At 37.9% G+C, this 16608-nt stretch overlaps 1 protein-coding gene and 1 long non-coding RNA gene across 6 annotated transcripts in view; one reads left to right on the top strand and one right to left on the bottom strand.

The window, feature by feature from the left end:
- Nucleotides 1–12420, bottom strand: part of LOC118765073 — a 22214-nt gene extending 9794 nt beyond the window's left edge. The window contains exons 1-2 of the long non-coding RNA XR_005000921.1: nt 12317–12420; nt 2104–2108 (exon numbers count right to left, since the gene is read on the bottom strand). This is a non-coding gene — a long non-coding RNA (uncharacterized LOC118765073). The remainder of the gene's footprint in view (nt 1–2103; nt 2109–12316) is intronic.
- The window catches only part of LOC115216320 (glycogen debranching enzyme), a 108679-nt gene that overhangs the window by 26024 nt on the left and 66047 nt on the right, over nt 1–16608 (top strand). The window contains exons 1-2 of one of the 5 annotated variants that reach the window (XM_036506459.1): nt 2466–2555; nt 10133–10222. The exons of 2 other annotated variants lie outside the window; for them this stretch is intronic. In XM_036506459.1, the coding sequence (XP_036362352.1) occupies nt 2531–2555; nt 10133–10222 (115 nt within the window). In that variant the 5' untranslated portion in view covers nt 2466–2530. Of the gene's footprint in view, nt 1–2465; nt 2556–4590; nt 4725–10132; nt 10223–16608 lie in introns of those variants that run through there. 2 more of the 5 variants (XM_029785530.2, XM_029785531.2) reach the window with 2 other exon arrangements.

The raw sequence follows: 16608 nt of genomic DNA on the forward strand, positions 1-16608 counted from the left end.
ATGTTGCATGGTCGGGTCGTCGGCGACTAAACCGGCAACCCTACCAAACTTGCTTGGTGAGGAGGGTGTTTATTGGACACCCTGCGGGATGAAAAACAAAACCCGTCAAAGGGCAGAGGACCTCTTGAGAGTCAACGGCTATCCAATAAATGTTAGCATGGGTACGCAGAAATTCCGGGATGGTTTCCGGCGTGCCGAAAGACCACTGGGAGTGAGACGCCCCTCAGCTTTTGTTAAAGCATGTCTCTAGGAGAAGGTCACTTTGATATAAAACCAGATATTCAGGGAATGGCATTGGACATTTTGGGGATCTTTGGTTTGCGCTAGAGATCACGGCGCTCCCACATTCCTGAGCCTGCGACTGGATATGTGCATTTTTCCCCCTCTATATATATTTATCTTATTTTTAGTATATATTTTATTCTTTTTTAGTACATATTTTTATTTTTTTATTCAAAAGTCCTGCGGCGATGGGAAGGTGGTAAAGTATGCAGACCTGACGGGTTGGAAGCATGTAGTCAGCAACCTGCAGGTAGGCGGCCCATGCTAGATATAAAGTCATCTCCTTGTCGCCCAAGACAGCGGTAGGATTCGGTTGCTGCATGGGTGTCTGAGCAGCTCCATTTGGAGAGGGCACTGCTCCCCGGAAACCGGGGAGGTTCTAGAAAAGGTGAACCATAAATTGCCTGTCTTTCCATATCTGGTCAGTTTAGCGCGACTGACGGATATCCACCCTGCGCTCGAAAAACAAAGAGGCTTTTATCTATAAAATCTGGACGGAACTTAAACATTTCATGTTGGAATGTGCGCACTCTGTTGGACAACAAGAGTGATTGCAGGCCTGAAAGACGCACTGCACTTGTTGCTCGTGAGCTGAACCGCTATAAAATTGATATAGCTGCACTCTCAGAGACTCGTATAGAAGGTGATGGTCAGCTTGAGGAAGTAGGAGGTGGATACACCTTTTTTTTTTGGAAAGCAAGGCAGAAGGAGGAGCGCAGAGAGGCTGGTGTTGGTTTTGCAGTCCGATCTGATATCCTTAAGAAGTTAGAAGAGCTCCCTGTTCCTATAAATGAACGTATAATGACGCTACGTTTGCACTTGAAAGGTAAGCGGTTTGCTACTCTAATAAGTGCCTATGCACTTACTTTGACTAGCTGTGATGAAAATAAAACAATCTTTTATACCCAGCTGTGAGAGCCATACTTAGAAAAATCCCCAATTCTGATAAAGTCATTCTACTGGGGGATTTTAATGCCAGGGTTGGAACAGACTGGCAAACATGGAACTCTCCAGGACGTTTTGGAGTAGGGAAACTGAATAGCAATGGTCTCATGCTACTGGAGCTTTGCGAAGAACATGGGCTTTACATTGCAAGCACTCATTTTGTGCACAAAGGTGATCACACAACAACATGGATGCATCCAAGGTCCAAAGTTTGGCACTTGCTGGATTATGTCATCATCCGCAAGCGCGACATTTTATGACATTTGTAATGTCAAGTCCTTGCATGGATCAGAATGCTGGACAGACCACAGTCTGGTGCGAGCAATGGTGATTAGGTGCGAAAGAGAGAAAAGGACCAGTCAGCATTCTTCGCCGTCTAAATGTCCACAAGGTATATATATATGTATATGTATATATATATATATATTTTACTGAATGCGACAATCTTCTTAAGAAACATAAACAAATACATTTGACAAATATGGTACTCATATCGAAATTAAGCCATACATACATATATATATATATATATATGTATATATATATATATATATATATATATATATCACCGTGATTACCGTGACCGACCAGGCTATCAGATGTTGCTACACATCGCTGGTCACAATGCGCTTCGCATTGTTTTCGCCTTCAAATGACGCCACCCCGCTGGCTAAGCGAGCAGGCCAACAGAAGAAAGAGTGGGAGAAAGTTGTGGCGAAAGAGTACAGCAGGGATTGCCACCATCCCCTGCCGGAGCCTCGTGCAGCTTTATGTGTTTTCGTTCAAAAACACTCACAACGCCCGGTCTGGGAATCGAAACCGCGATCCTACAACTGCGAGTCCACTGCTCTAACCACTGGGCCATTGCGCCTCCACTTTTTCTTAAAGAGTCAGCAGAAGTCTACCGGAGCCGCGTTTATGTGTGCGTGTATACACACAACACACACATACATTCTGAGGGCGATATTTTCAACCGAGACGTTACAATCGTATTTGGTTCCTCAATGTTTACTAAACTTATGTGTATATACGTCTACACATAGGTATGTATGTATGTATGTATGTATGTATGTATGTATGTATGTATGTATGTATGTATGTATATATATATGTATGTATGTGTGTGTGTGTGTATCTATGTATGTATGTATGTATGTATGTATGTATGTATGTAATACTTGCTGACGCGGATGTCGACTTGTGTATATACGTGTATAAATGTATGTATGCGAGTCTTGTGAGTTTTCGAATGAGAACGCCGGAGCGGCGATATCAAATTTATTTGTATCATATTTGATGTTTCATGTCTTCCCTTCTCACAATATGCGGTAAGTTTTTTTTTCCAGTTGAACGTTAGTTAAATATCCCTATCCAGTCATACTGAGGTGATTACAGAAGTAATTGTGTTCCCAGATGGTGTCCTAATTATTGCTGTGTATCAACCTACTACACCAAACTTATTCAACCAACTGCCTTTACTGTTGTGCAATCCGGTGGGGGTGGGGGGTGGCAATGAAGGTCTCAATGTATCGCTGGACATGCCAGAAAGAGCAGCCAAATATTCGTAAACTTGCAACCCAGTCTTAAAAAAACAAAAAGGAGGGTACCGTACATTGAATAATGCATTCCTTGACAAACTATGTCTGAGAATAACGAAACAGGAATGTCTCTTTTGACCATAGGTCTGCTCGATCGAGGTTTAGCTGAGGTTAAACAACAACAGCAATTAATCCACTAAATGAAATGCAGGATTTGAAGAATGTAAAAGGTTGTTGAGCAAAGCCAGCAGAAAGCTAACAGAAGAAAACCGAACCCAGTCAAAAGTACAGATGAACGCATTATCGGGTCAACGACGAGTAATAATATGAGGGGTCTTTAAAATAGCCGAGCTGGTAAATGTACGCGATATAAGACAACTTTTAAAAACAGTTGGACCACAATTCTCGCCAGAACATGTCTAGAAAGATACTCTATGCAAAATCCGAGAATCGTCTAGTTTTTTTATGGTCACCCTAACCAACGTTGAGCCACGGAGAGGAAATCTATTTTATCTGAAAACTGAATAGTTTTCAATACAGGCTTCATTCATTATAAGCAATTTGGTAAAAAGGAATTTCTTGGAACCACAAACAGTAAACTTTTCAGAGTAATTGTTGCAGCGGCCGAGGTATTATATATGTGTGACCATGAAACATCAAATACCGTCACTTCCGTAGTTCCCACAGTGAAGGACACACAGTGGATATAACATAAAGTTGGGTGTGTCGCGATTTTCCAGTCGCCCGAGTGACTACGTCTGACGATGCTTCTGTGCTCTGTCTAAGAAATGGTTTGTACTCACAGCTGCCTGTTTATGAGCTGGTGTATCGTATTCCGTTCTGTTATTTAAAAAAAATATACAGTAATTTAACTATTCCATTAATAGGACACCAAGCGAAATAATGAGGGTTGTTATGATCGACGTATAATCCTTGAAGGTTATCTACAGCATAATAATAATAATTGCTTCTAGTTTAGGTACAAAGCTAGTCATTTTGAGGTGTTTGTAGCTAGTCAAACCCATCGAACCCAGCATTTGCTGTTACTTAATTTTATCGATGGCAGGTGAGGTTATCCTCGGTGGGTAGATCAAGATTCTTCGCTGATTGTGTGAATGCTCGAAATAGCTAGTAATTCGTCGGTATTATAATTGATATTTACACTTGGATATTATTTTGACACTCAACTATTTATATACATAAAGTCGGTAATTGTTCAGTTTACGTTCGTTAAATCAAAACGTATTGTTGACAATATAACTTTGATTTTACTTTCAGTTTTTGTTTTTTCTCAGTTCTTGTTTATTTTATATCATTTTTGAGGCGTACTTTTAGCTGCAAGTCTGTTTTATGAAAGGAAAGAAGAAAGCAGTAAGAAATAATAGCTAGATAACCAGTCAGAAATACAGATTATGTGTGAGAGATACAAATAGATAGTTTTATAATTCGAGTAAATAATAATTTTCTCCAAAGCTAGAACTCAGTTGTAAATAACAGATAAAGACGATGAGGGACAACAAGAGTGAGTAAAGTATCAGATAACATACTTTAGTGTATTTAGTTATCCTTTTACTTGTTTTTTTTTGTTTTTTTACGAACGTAAACTGAACAATTACCCTAAAGGCATTGGTAACGACTGCAATCACAGAGTAACTACCTACCATCTAAGTCTAGCTAAACATTGTTATAGACATCGTTTCAGATTTAAATATCTCGCATTTAATAAACAGCAACTTCTATTTTGAAATGTATTTCAGTTTAGACGTTTTAAATTATATTATAGAATATTTATTATTATCGCTACTGTTATTTTGTTAGTAATTTCAAATAAATTTTCGCATCAAATGTTGTTTTGTCATTCGTCCTTCACCGTTTGTCCTTCATCAAACAGCTGAGGCCTTGACATTGTTGTTGCGTCACACTCTTATTTAGTCGGACTTTTAACGATTTAAAGTCGTGGTGAGTCCCCTCTTCATTATTTCATTTGTTATTATCTGTATTGTTGTTTTCCTCTTAATATGCAGAGAAGGAACTTGACAAGATTCTCGTTATCGGGATGCTTATTTTGATTCTCCGCGATGTTGTGTTATTTTGGGTTTACAGTAGCTCTTACAAATGTCTTTACTAGTTAAGTCTATCTTACATTGCCTTCTAAATATGAAATTATTATTGCTGATGGATTATATTGAATTTAATTAAATCATCATTTGTTTTGTTATTGAAGCCATACAATCATTTATTACCCCGCGACAACGACCACCTACATCTAAATCGGATGTCTTATGTAAAGGAATCGATATATTCTGTTGTTGTTTAATCCTGTCAACCTCACCGAGCAAGACCTGATCAAAAGTATTCCAACCATTGCCACATCGTTTCTTTTTTATCTTTTTAAATATAGTACATCTTGTTGTACACATCCTATTTGTTTATAAGGGAGTGTTTGGGGTGATTTGGCTGCTGTTTCTTGCAGGTTGATCGACACAGACTCGTATATTGTACAAGCAGAATGATATATTGTTTAAACAACCTTTATAATGATATATTACTGATTTGCATTGTTCAAGTAATGATGAAAGTCACTTTGCATAAATGATTTAACTACAGTGGCAGTGCCAAGGTTACACATATATACTATCATTGCATTTTACTCGTTGCGCTGCGGCTGTTCAGGATGACAACTTTAAAGGGTTTTAGTCGATATCAATCGTAATAATTATTTTTGCGAAGTATATTCATCCAGTCGCTAATATTTTTGATACAACACATGCAATGGCATTGACAGACAGACACACGCCCACACGCAGCAGTTTAGTTTAAATGTTGCTCTACACCTTGTATTGAGAACTCTCTCCCTCTTGACGAAGAGCACCTGGCAAGACTCCCCCCCCCAAAAAAAACAAATACAGGCGGAGGCCTTTCCAAATAAACCAAAAGTATTGCCCATATATGTTGATATTTAAAAACATTTCACCCAAGTCTACGTTCTATACACATATAAAACTTACAGAACACAAACACATTGCGACACAACTATTTTGCCTCAACCAGTCCTATTTTACTAAATATTCCAAAACAAATCAAGGAAGAAAAACAACCCCGTAACATTTATACATTATTTGGAAAAAATTCTCTAGAGACTATCAAACAAACTGCCTGGGTACATTTTGGTCAACAACAGCTTCTTACTTGAGTAGGCAATATTGACACAGAACAGGACTTAATCATGACTTTACTAGGTCGTGCTGTTAAGATAAGCAGTTTGGCCCAGTACTCAAAGAAATGTCTAATTTTAGGTTTGTATATAAAGATAAAAAAATACATTAAATATATATATATATATATATATATATATATATATATATTATTAAATTCAATTAGAGGTGTGTAAACCTCATGAGGGAATAGTTTCATCCAAAGAAATACTGGTTCAATACCTAGTATTTTGGGGGGAATGAATTTCTTTAAAATAATAGGTATATATAAAAACGTAGTTTATATTCATTTAAAAGAAGAAAAGAAAATGGAGATTAGAAATTTAATAATTGTTTATTATTAACAGCAAATTGGTCATCTTCACTTACAGCTGTTTCAATTAATGCTCAAAAACATTAAATTTACATTAATGTGAAGAAGATGTGCATTTGGATGTTATATGTGTGCTTATGAATTCTTTAGCAGAAAGGAACGGATTTATTGTTGTGAGAATATGGTAGTGGGGAGTAATCTCACCACTACATTCTTATAAATGGCGTAGGACAATGAAGTAGTGTAAGAAATTAATGTGAAAGAGAGAGAGAGAGAGAGAGTAGAAAAGTGATAGATGTGTAGAGGGTGGATCCCTCACTATCCCATATTAAAAGGGATAAATATGGGCAGAAGGTGAGGCAGGGAAAGAGATAAGAGTAATGAAGATCTGGAGATGTCAATGTTAGTGGGACATTGTAGATTAAGAGTGTAGTGGGTGTGTGTCATGGAGGAGGAGTCAGAAAGGAAGAGAAAGGTCATAAGATTGTATGGAAACCTTGATGTTGGTGTAAGAAAGAGGGACAGTTGGTTAGGGGATTACTGGGAGAATGCAGTGAGAGAAAAGCTAGAGGAAATTAAGGAGGTGATAGGGTCGGGAAGAGCAGAAGGTGAATGCAGTTAAAGCATCCTGAGAGAAAGGGAAGCAGGGAGAGAGCAGCAGGCTGGTTCATCAAGAGAACCCCAGGCTGAAAGAGTGGGTTTCTCCAGCACATTCATTGTTCTTTGTCATCACTTTTGTGAGGTTCAGTATCTTGAGATCAGTTCACACCATTTTGTTCCATGTTATCCTAAGGTTTTCCTCTTCCACAGGCCCCAACAACTTTGAGCCTATTGCACTTCTTTAAGCAGTTGTCGTTAGACATAAACATCACATACCCACAAACCCAACAATTCTGACTGCCCCATTGTCTCTACCTGTACATGATACTAACAATAACCTCCTCCCCTGGTTGCCTCTGCCTTCTTTTCACCATGGACTTCAACATTTTATATACTGTCATTCCTCTGAATACTCAATCTCCACATTACTCTTTATCTTAAAACCTCTTCAATCCTCCATTTAACTCAATTTGTTCGCATTACCCATTGATGAAATTAATGTACAGTTCTCTGGGGCGGCCATGGATACAAGACTGGTACTCAAATATGCCAACTTATTTGTTGGCTACATTGAGTCCTATATCATTTTCCAGTTCTCTCATGACAAGCTCTTACATTCTCTTACTCATCTCCTTTCATCCCTCTCTTCATTTCATCTCTGTCTCTGACACTTCCCTCAATTTTCTTGCCATTACTGTCTCTATCAACCATCCCATCCTCACTCTCTCCATTTCTGTTTTCTTCAAACCTACTGACTTCTACTCTACTCTCAGTTCTTCTGTTTTCACTGCCTCTGTAGCCATAACCATAACTTTGAGACTCAGACTCAAAACATGGCTGAACTATTATCCACTTATCCAATCTGCATTATCCATGCCCTGCCATTAACTATGCCTTGACTCTTACACCTCATGTCCAAAATCCAACCTACTACACCCACTTTCTCCTTTCCTATAATTTTGCCTCCCTGCCCTTCCACTGCACAATCCTCCACCTCTTCTGTCACCACCAGTCTGACCCTGCCACCTCTCATTTTCCCCTAATACACTCCTTCTTTTAAGCGTACCTGTTACCTAGACAGCCTTTTTGCTCTTGGTTCCTCTACACTTCCTCCTAGATCCCTTTTCTGCTTCCATCCCAACTGCTACACCTGCCCTTTAGTTTCCAGCATCACCACCCTCACTGGATCCAATTATTGCGCCTTTTACAGGAAGGAATTCTTCTGATGCACCTCCAGCAACTTCATATATGCACTCTAATATTCTCTCAGTGATTTGATCTAAATTGAGTAAACTGGCCAGGAATTGTCTGATGAGTTTGTAGAGCACGTCAGTGACATCTGACTTGTGAATGGATTGCTTGCCTTTTAACATTTCTGCTCCTTTGATCATTCTGTCCAACACCTCTTAGTCTTTGGCTTGGACTCCAACACTGGATCTCTTACCATTTGCTTCCAGAATGAACAAAAATTCATCTTCTTTCTCAAAACTTACTCACCTTTTGGTTTAAATGCATCCTCTTATATTTTCTGACTTGCACTAATCCATTCATGGTCCAAAATTACATACCTTATCCTTCTACTCTCCCCTCTCTTCCCTTCTTTCCTGCAGCCTCACCTTGTAAAGCAACTGTGGTCTGGGATATGCCATTACACACAAGCAGGGAAATCAAGGATAATACACCAGATATGGGTTGTCAAAGACCTCCAGGAAAAGTAATGGAAAAATTATCTAGATATAAAGATCTTAAAATAGAGGTAACCTAGATGCGGGGCCTGAAAGCAGAAACAATCACTGTGATAATAGGTGTTTTTGAGAATATTCTGAAAAGTTCAAACCCTTGTACTTACAAATATATGTAACACACAGAAAACAGCACTGCTAGGCACCACACACATTGCATAGAGGACTTTCAATACAGTAAAAATAATAAGACTAGAATAAAACACTGCACATATCTAATGCACAGAGTTTTGTCCGGTAATTAATGAGAGCACACAATGAAAATAAGCCTACTACTACTACTACTACTACTGCTGCTGCTACTACTACTAACAACAACAACAACCCCTTTCTGTTATAGGCACAAGGCCTGAAATTTTGAGTGGGGAGGGCTAGTTGTTTACATTGACTCCAGTGCTCTACTAGTTCTTATTTCATCAATCCCAAAGGGATGAAATGTAATGTTGACCGTGGCAGAATTTGAACTCGGAATTTAAAGACAGACATAATGCCACTAAGCATTTCAGCTGTCATGCTAACTATTCTGCCAGAGCCCAACGCCTAAACAACAACAACAATAATAATTTTCAGCCACAAGGACTTAAAAACATATTTAGGACAATACAAAGAACAGTGGAGATTTACTTGTACACATTTGAACAATAAAGCAATAGCAGTTAACCACAAAATTAATATCGAAATTCCCAGGGCAACTAAAGAACCCTACTGATCCTGGATCATAGTGACTGCCAAGGGCACCAGAAAGAGGTGCTCTTCTCCCATCTGTGCTCTCCAGCCTACAAGCACAAGCTCACAGTAGTCCCAATTACTTGGGCACCTCCTTACAATAAATTCGATACTAGAATCAAGAAAAAGGGAAAAGAAAAAGTAGAGTATCATACCATCTTGAAGTATGAAATTCTCAAATGTTGGGACAAATTTAACAAGGTCATGATTGTTCTTGTTATCATAAGGACTTTGGGAAGTGTAATGTAGAATTTGAGAGCACACTTAGGCCTTTATCTAGGAGTGGATGCAGTGCAGAAAAACCTGTTCATTTTGTGCTGTAAGACTTATCCAGAAAGTCTTCAATACAAAGTATGGACAAGTATGAACTGCAGGAAAAATTTTTTATAGAAGGGACAAAAGAAAAAAAAGACTGCATCCTTATCTTAGACCACAGATTGTGGTCTAATAGGAGGCATAATTAAACTAGTTACATCAATATTAATGAGTAGCAGCAGCATCGGTAGTAGTAGTAGTAGTTAGAGAAGAGGTGTGAAGGGCCAGAAACCATTAAGTGTTAGACAAAATAATATTGTATTTTATATTTATTTTCGTTATTTTTATTATTCACATCCTTTATTTCACCCCCAATTACCCACCAGATTGATTAAATAAAAACCTGTGTTATAGTGAAGTCAATTAGGTAAATAACAGTTATGTAGCAAGGTTGATACAATTGCTCTATTTACACCACACAAATTTAGATTTTAAGAAGAAATCTTGTTACTGTAGCAAAGAAGATGGCAGATCATCAGAATATTTATCCTGTAACGCCAGAATTAAAACACAGAGAAAGCTTTTCTAGACTGCGATCAAGAGATAGTGAGTATTAACCATTGAAAAGTGGAATACATTGGTTTACCACAAAACAGAAGTAAAGTCTATCATTTTAGGCAAATCTCTTTGTCATACAATCTGGAATTTTATGTATACTTCCTCTCTGATGAAGGATCCTGTCTGAAGCGTTAAACTTTTCTTCTTCACAGAAAACCGTTTTATTTGACTTTTTAAGTAAACGTCTTGTTACAGTATTTAGTATTATGCTTTCTTATACTGGTTTCAGATCCCATTTGAATCAAATTTGTCTTTCATCTGTCTAATGTTAGTACAAAATTTGTATGAGAGTACATTTAGTCAATTGCACTCCTTTTCTACAAATGTGAGACAACTTTGAGCCAATGCAAAGGGAATCATTGTTTTGACAGAGGATGTGTTATAGTATGTTGTGTTTTTGTCATGATTAGTCTGTTTGACTGTTTCAGTCTTTAGTTGGAATCATGGCAAAGATTCAGACTTCACACAAACCTCCCTCTCATTGTTCTCCAGTAACTCAGCTAACAAAATGATTATTGTTAAACACTAACATTATATTTTGTAACTAGATTGAATCACCAGTAAATAATTTGTTTGCTGATTCTTATAAACAAGAGCATCTGCTCTTGTGAGAGTCATCTGTCTAGCAGAATAGCTTTGTCTGAGGAAACCCACAATTAGGTTGAAACATTGCAGTTTCTCAAAGACCTCTTACACTGGTGAACCGTGTGTGTTATGAACATGCATCAACTAATGAGAAGAGGTCAGATATGTTTGAATCTGCCAGAACATATTAAAAATGTATAGATATGATATTGTTTAGATTCTTGCTGTTCTGTGTGCATCCCATGCATTATTTGTCTGGCAAACATCAGTATGCACCAGCAAATAATTTGCTGATTCCTATAAGCAAGCTATAAACAGGCTCTTGTTAGAATCATTAGTTTAATGGACTAAATACACAATAAAGTCAAAATATTATGGTGTCTCAAAGTCCTCTTATGTCAGCAAACTAAGCGTGTTATGAATGTACATCATCTAAAGGATGGAGATGTTCTCCAAGGATGAAAAATAACAGTGATCAAATATTCACTTTCAAAGCTAACAGACATATTAAGAATGAATAGCTACATCTATGTTAAGATTTAGCTGTTGTTCTAAATCTAAGTTATTATGAGTCACTAACATATTTTGTTACTAAATTAAGATTTAAAAGTTCCATATCTAAGTTATTATTTGACACTAACATACACTGCATCCCACATTATTAGGCAAATCAACCTTCTCTCAATAAATAAATGTATATTGTTCAAAACCAGTTGTTTTCCCACTGACTGTTGGTAACACCTATCTGTGCACATTCTCTTAAAATACACTGGATCTGTGCAAACACAAACAAATGACGGTCACTATCGTGTAGCAGCAACATTTCTGTTGTCCCAAATTATTAGGTAGGTGCCCAATTTAAGTGTCATTATGGGCCAGAAACATGATCTTACTTCAAATGAGAAGTCTACCATTGGGTCAGAGCTTGGAAAAAGAAAACCAACCAGAGACATATCAAAAATACTGCGAAGAAATCACTGAACAGTAAAGAAATTTGTGTAGTCTCCCATTTCTGTCTGGTCAAGGGCAGATAAGGGTAAGTCAAGAGTTGCTTCAAATTGTACATTGTCACATGTGAAAATGGAAGTTGTTCGGAACCCATGTCTGACAAGTAGAGAAGTCTTCAAACATTGTGGCAGGGAAGATGTGTCAAAAACTACCAGGTGTCACCTTTTGAAGCAGGTAGCCAGGAATGTTAAACTCGTTACAAGAACCCCTCTGAAGGCTATTCATAAACAGAAGAGACTGAAACAGGCAGAAGAATACATGAAGATAGATTTTTCAACAGTTTTGTTCACTGACAAATGCCGTGCTATCCTTGACAGATCAGATGACTGGAGTAAAGGTTGGGTATCAATCAGTGGGAACTGTCCTCATCGTTTGAGATACAACAGTGGGGAGGTGAGGTCATGTTTTGGGCTGGCATCGTTGGTTGTATGAGGTCAGGCTGTGGAAAGTCCCAGATGGCATTAAGATGACATCAAAAACATATGTTACTTTCTTAAAGCACAATTTCCAACTATGGTTCAAAAAGCAAAAACTTTCATTCAAGAGAAAGCTGGTCTTCATGCAAGATAATGCTCCATCTCATGCAGTGAAGAATTCTAATAGGCTTCTCTGGAGGTTGTTTGATGGAGTGGTCACCTTGTTCCCCTGACTTAAACCTGTGGAGTGTCCTGAAGAAGCGCGTATACCAAGATGGACAGCAGTTTTCAAGTAAGGTTGCCCCCTGGGATGCTATTGTAGTTACTGTTCAAAACATGACACAAGGATATCATCACCTTGACAAATTCAATGGATCAGCACGTAAGAAAGGTTATTGCATGTGGAAGATCATACATCAAACATTAAGAGCTGTATGACATCATGGTCCCATGATTATTTCATTCAAACATATTGTTTACCATTAAGTCCTTTATGAAGAATTTTTTTGTTAAACCTTTACTGTTGAATTAAATAAATTATAATTTTTATTATACTTGCCTAATAATTTGTGACAATGAAAATGTTTCCCAATCACAAAATTGGCCGCCATATGTTGGCATCTGCGCACATCTGATTTATTTCAACTGAATGTGTGCAGGTAGGTGTTGCCAAAAACCAGTGGAAAAACAAATGGTTTTGAATGAATACACATTTATCTATTATGAGAATGTTGATTTGCTTAATAATGTGGGATGCTGTGCATATAGGTGCAGGTGTGGCTGTATGGTTGAGAAGCAACCAAACAGGTTTAGGCCTACTGTGTGACGCTTTGAACAAGTGTCTTTTATTATAACTCCAAATGTAATCACAAAGCTTTGGTTGGCCTGGGACTGAGCCTGAGACCACATTGTTGGGAAGCAAGCTTCTCGACCAAACAGCCACATCTGCATCTATGCCATGTCTAGATACTAACATTATCTTTTGTTACTAAATTTAAATTTACCTGTTCTTTATCCCAAGTACTTTAAAGTCAGAACTATTCAACATATTTGCTTTAGAGCCAGATTTTTTTTACCATTTAACCTTCATTCCAAACAAGTGCTTGCTTTATGTTACATTTCCACTGTTACTCAAACAGACTGAAACACAGCTGAAATATGACATGGCAATGCTTGGCAGGTTGGCTGCCACTTACCGCAAAGTGTCACATGTGGCTCAGTACTCGTAGAGAGAAGGTGTCCTTTTGCTGTTTGCTGTCTTCATGTTGTTTATTGTGACTTTGTATATAATTTACCCTGAAAATGTCAAAAAGAACAGCAGATACCCAAATGGATAACAGTGAGAAAAAGAAAAGAAAACATCATTATCAATAACGCAGTAAGTGGAGTTACTAAAGAAACTTGATTGTGACGTGTCTGTGCAGTAATTTACTGAAGAATATGGTGTTGGAACTAGCACTGTGTATGACTTAAAGAAACAAAAAGACAAATTACTGAAGTTTTAAAGTGAAAGTGATGATCACAAACTAGTGAAAAATAGAAAAACACTACATAAGGTGGAAAATGAAAACCTTGACCATGTAATGATAGAATGGGTTTGACAAAGAAGAAGGAAACATATGCCACTGAATGGTTTGTTGGTCATGAAACAAATGAGAGTATATTATAAAGAATTTAACATTGAAGGAGAGTGTCAATATTCAGAAGGTTGACTGCAGAAATTTAAGAAATGTCATGATGTGAAATATCAGAAAATCTATGGTGAAAAAGCTTCTGCTGATTATGAAGCTGCAGAAAATTACATAAACAAATTTGCCAAGATTGCATCTGATGAAAACCTTTCCCCTGAACAAATTTACAATGCTAATGAAACAGCTTTGTACTGGTTCCATGTTCCAAGAAAAATCTTAACAACAGCAGATGAAACAACACTGGCAGGTTTTAAGAATGCTAAGGAAAGGTTGACTATTGTTGGAAATGTTAATGCAGCAGGCACACACAGGTGAAGTTGGCAGTCATTGGAAAAAACCAACATCCGGGGTGACTGAAAGGTGTAGTTAATTTACCTGTGCATTATTATGCAGACAAGAAAGCATGGGTAACCCAAGAAATATTTTCTCATTGGTTCAGTAATCACTTTGTACCAGTAGCACGAGCTCATTACAGGCAAACTGGACTGGAAGAAAACTGTAAAATTTTATTGTTCCTAGACAACTGCCCTGCACATCTCCCCTGCCGAACTTCTTGTGAAAAGCAATGTCTTCAGCATTTACTTGCCTCCCAATGTGATATCCGCTTTACAGCCTCGAAGAGCATCTATGAAAATAATTTTATTATCCTACTATATGCATTTTAATATTTGTGATCTTAATTATTTTGCTATTTCATTTACCAGTATATTACTCTATAAATATTTATTTTTCTCACTGATTATGAGTATATTTGCATGTGCTTTTGTTACCATTGTAGGAAGTCTGTTTTAATGTCTAGTTTACAGTTTGTGGCAGTTGGCTTTTGTTCTGAAATAAAAAAAAATTCCAAATTCAGAACACAATTGTCCCCAAGGGTTCCAGATAAAGGATTGTGTACCAACACTGCTAAGTTGAAATTATAATCAAATGATCTTACAAGGTGAAGGCATTCGATACTTACTGCAGATGCCTCAGTCATGAAAAGCTACCAAAGCTATTGCACTAACAATTAAAACAGCCTGGATGTTTACAAACTTCACTTGTGGTAACCAGCAAGAGAAATAATGGGTACTCCCTTAACAAACAGCTGATATCTGTGCAATGAGTCACACTCAAAGGAGCTTAAGGGGTTCAGGCTATATTATCAGGTTTTGGTATTTGGGCATGACTGTGATATGTTGAACTTGTTGCTACCTTCATTTTCAAGTTTCAGTATAGTCAGTAAGTTAAGGCAGTAAACTGGCAGAATAGTTGGCACACCAGGCAAAATGCTTAGTGGAATTTCGTCTATCTTCATGTTCTGAGTTCAAATTCTGCTGAGATCGACTTTGCTTTTTATCCTTTTGGAGTCAATAAAATAAGTACAGTTGAGCACTGGGGTCAATGTAATTGACTTAACTCCTCTCCTGAAATTGCTGGCCTTGTGCAAAAATTTGAAACCAGTGTAATCAGTAAGTAGGTAAAGTATGCATGTAGCAATGTGCAACCAGTCTACTTCCAAACTGTTTTTCCTAATATTCATGCTCTGACAGTCTCCCTCTCTCTTAGTCACCAAATCATCTCACTTTCTTTGCCATCATATGTCTCTCTCTCTCTCCCCATGCACTTCACCTGCTTCTCTCTCTTCCTCACACACTTTTGCAACGTACCTAACCATTTGTCATCTCTCTCTCTCTCTCTTCCTCTCTCATCTTTCCCCTGTTTACTATATCATCATTGCTCTTCTGCTATGCTTCATTCACATCACACCCCACGCTCACTCCTTACTCATCATCCACCTCCTCAACCCTACCCACTCTACTCTTGTCACCTATTCTTCCTTTTCAGTATCCCCTACTTATCACTTGTTCTTCATTTATTATATTCACTGCCTCACCAATTCCCCACCTCTCACTCCCCTCATGCACTCTCACAATCTCTTCCCACCTACACTCCTGATTCTTCTGTCCCCATTCACTTCTACTCATCTTGTACCTTAAGGGTACACACACATGCACACACATATGGCTTATCACTGCTATTTTGTCTCTACCCTGCTCCACTCCAGTTATTCCCCACCCTCTCTTCCAAGATATCAACAGCTATGTAACACCTCTACAGCAAGAACTTGTTCTGCTGTTGTCCCTTCTCTTTATGCTCTAACCCCTCATTTCCTTGCATAAAGCTGTCTCTCTTGAAGTTCATAGTCTTACAAGCTGCATGTCAACCGGACTAGTGCTGGTGGCATGAAAAGAAGCACCCAGTACACAAACCAAAATTAACATTAAAATATCCATATATAGAAACCATGCCAAAGTAGACAGTGGAGCACAATGCAGTTCTATGACCTGTTGCATTCTGCCAAATTATGTAACCCATATCAGCATGAAACAAGGGTATTAAATAATATTGATAATAATGACATGCAATGTTCATTATTTTGTTTATCAACACAACAATGAATACAGATTACTCTGTGCTTCAAAGCATTCGGGTATAAAATGGAGGATGGTAAGCCAATAATAAATGACATTAACACGTCTATGTTTACTGCAATTTGCCTAAACTGATGCCTGCTGGAAATTCTTTTTCTCTGTTTGTGTGTCTAGTTGTATGTCAAACAACAACAGACACAGATTGCTCCATGTTTCAATGTACTGCCAACAATGAGGTACTATCACCTATACTAAGATAT

This window comes from Octopus sinensis, linkage group LG10, assembly GCF_006345805.1.
Source record: "Octopus sinensis linkage group LG10, ASM634580v1, whole genome shotgun sequence".
In the NCBI taxonomy this organism is placed as follows: domain Eukaryota; kingdom Metazoa; phylum Mollusca; class Cephalopoda; order Octopoda; family Octopodidae; genus Octopus; species Octopus sinensis.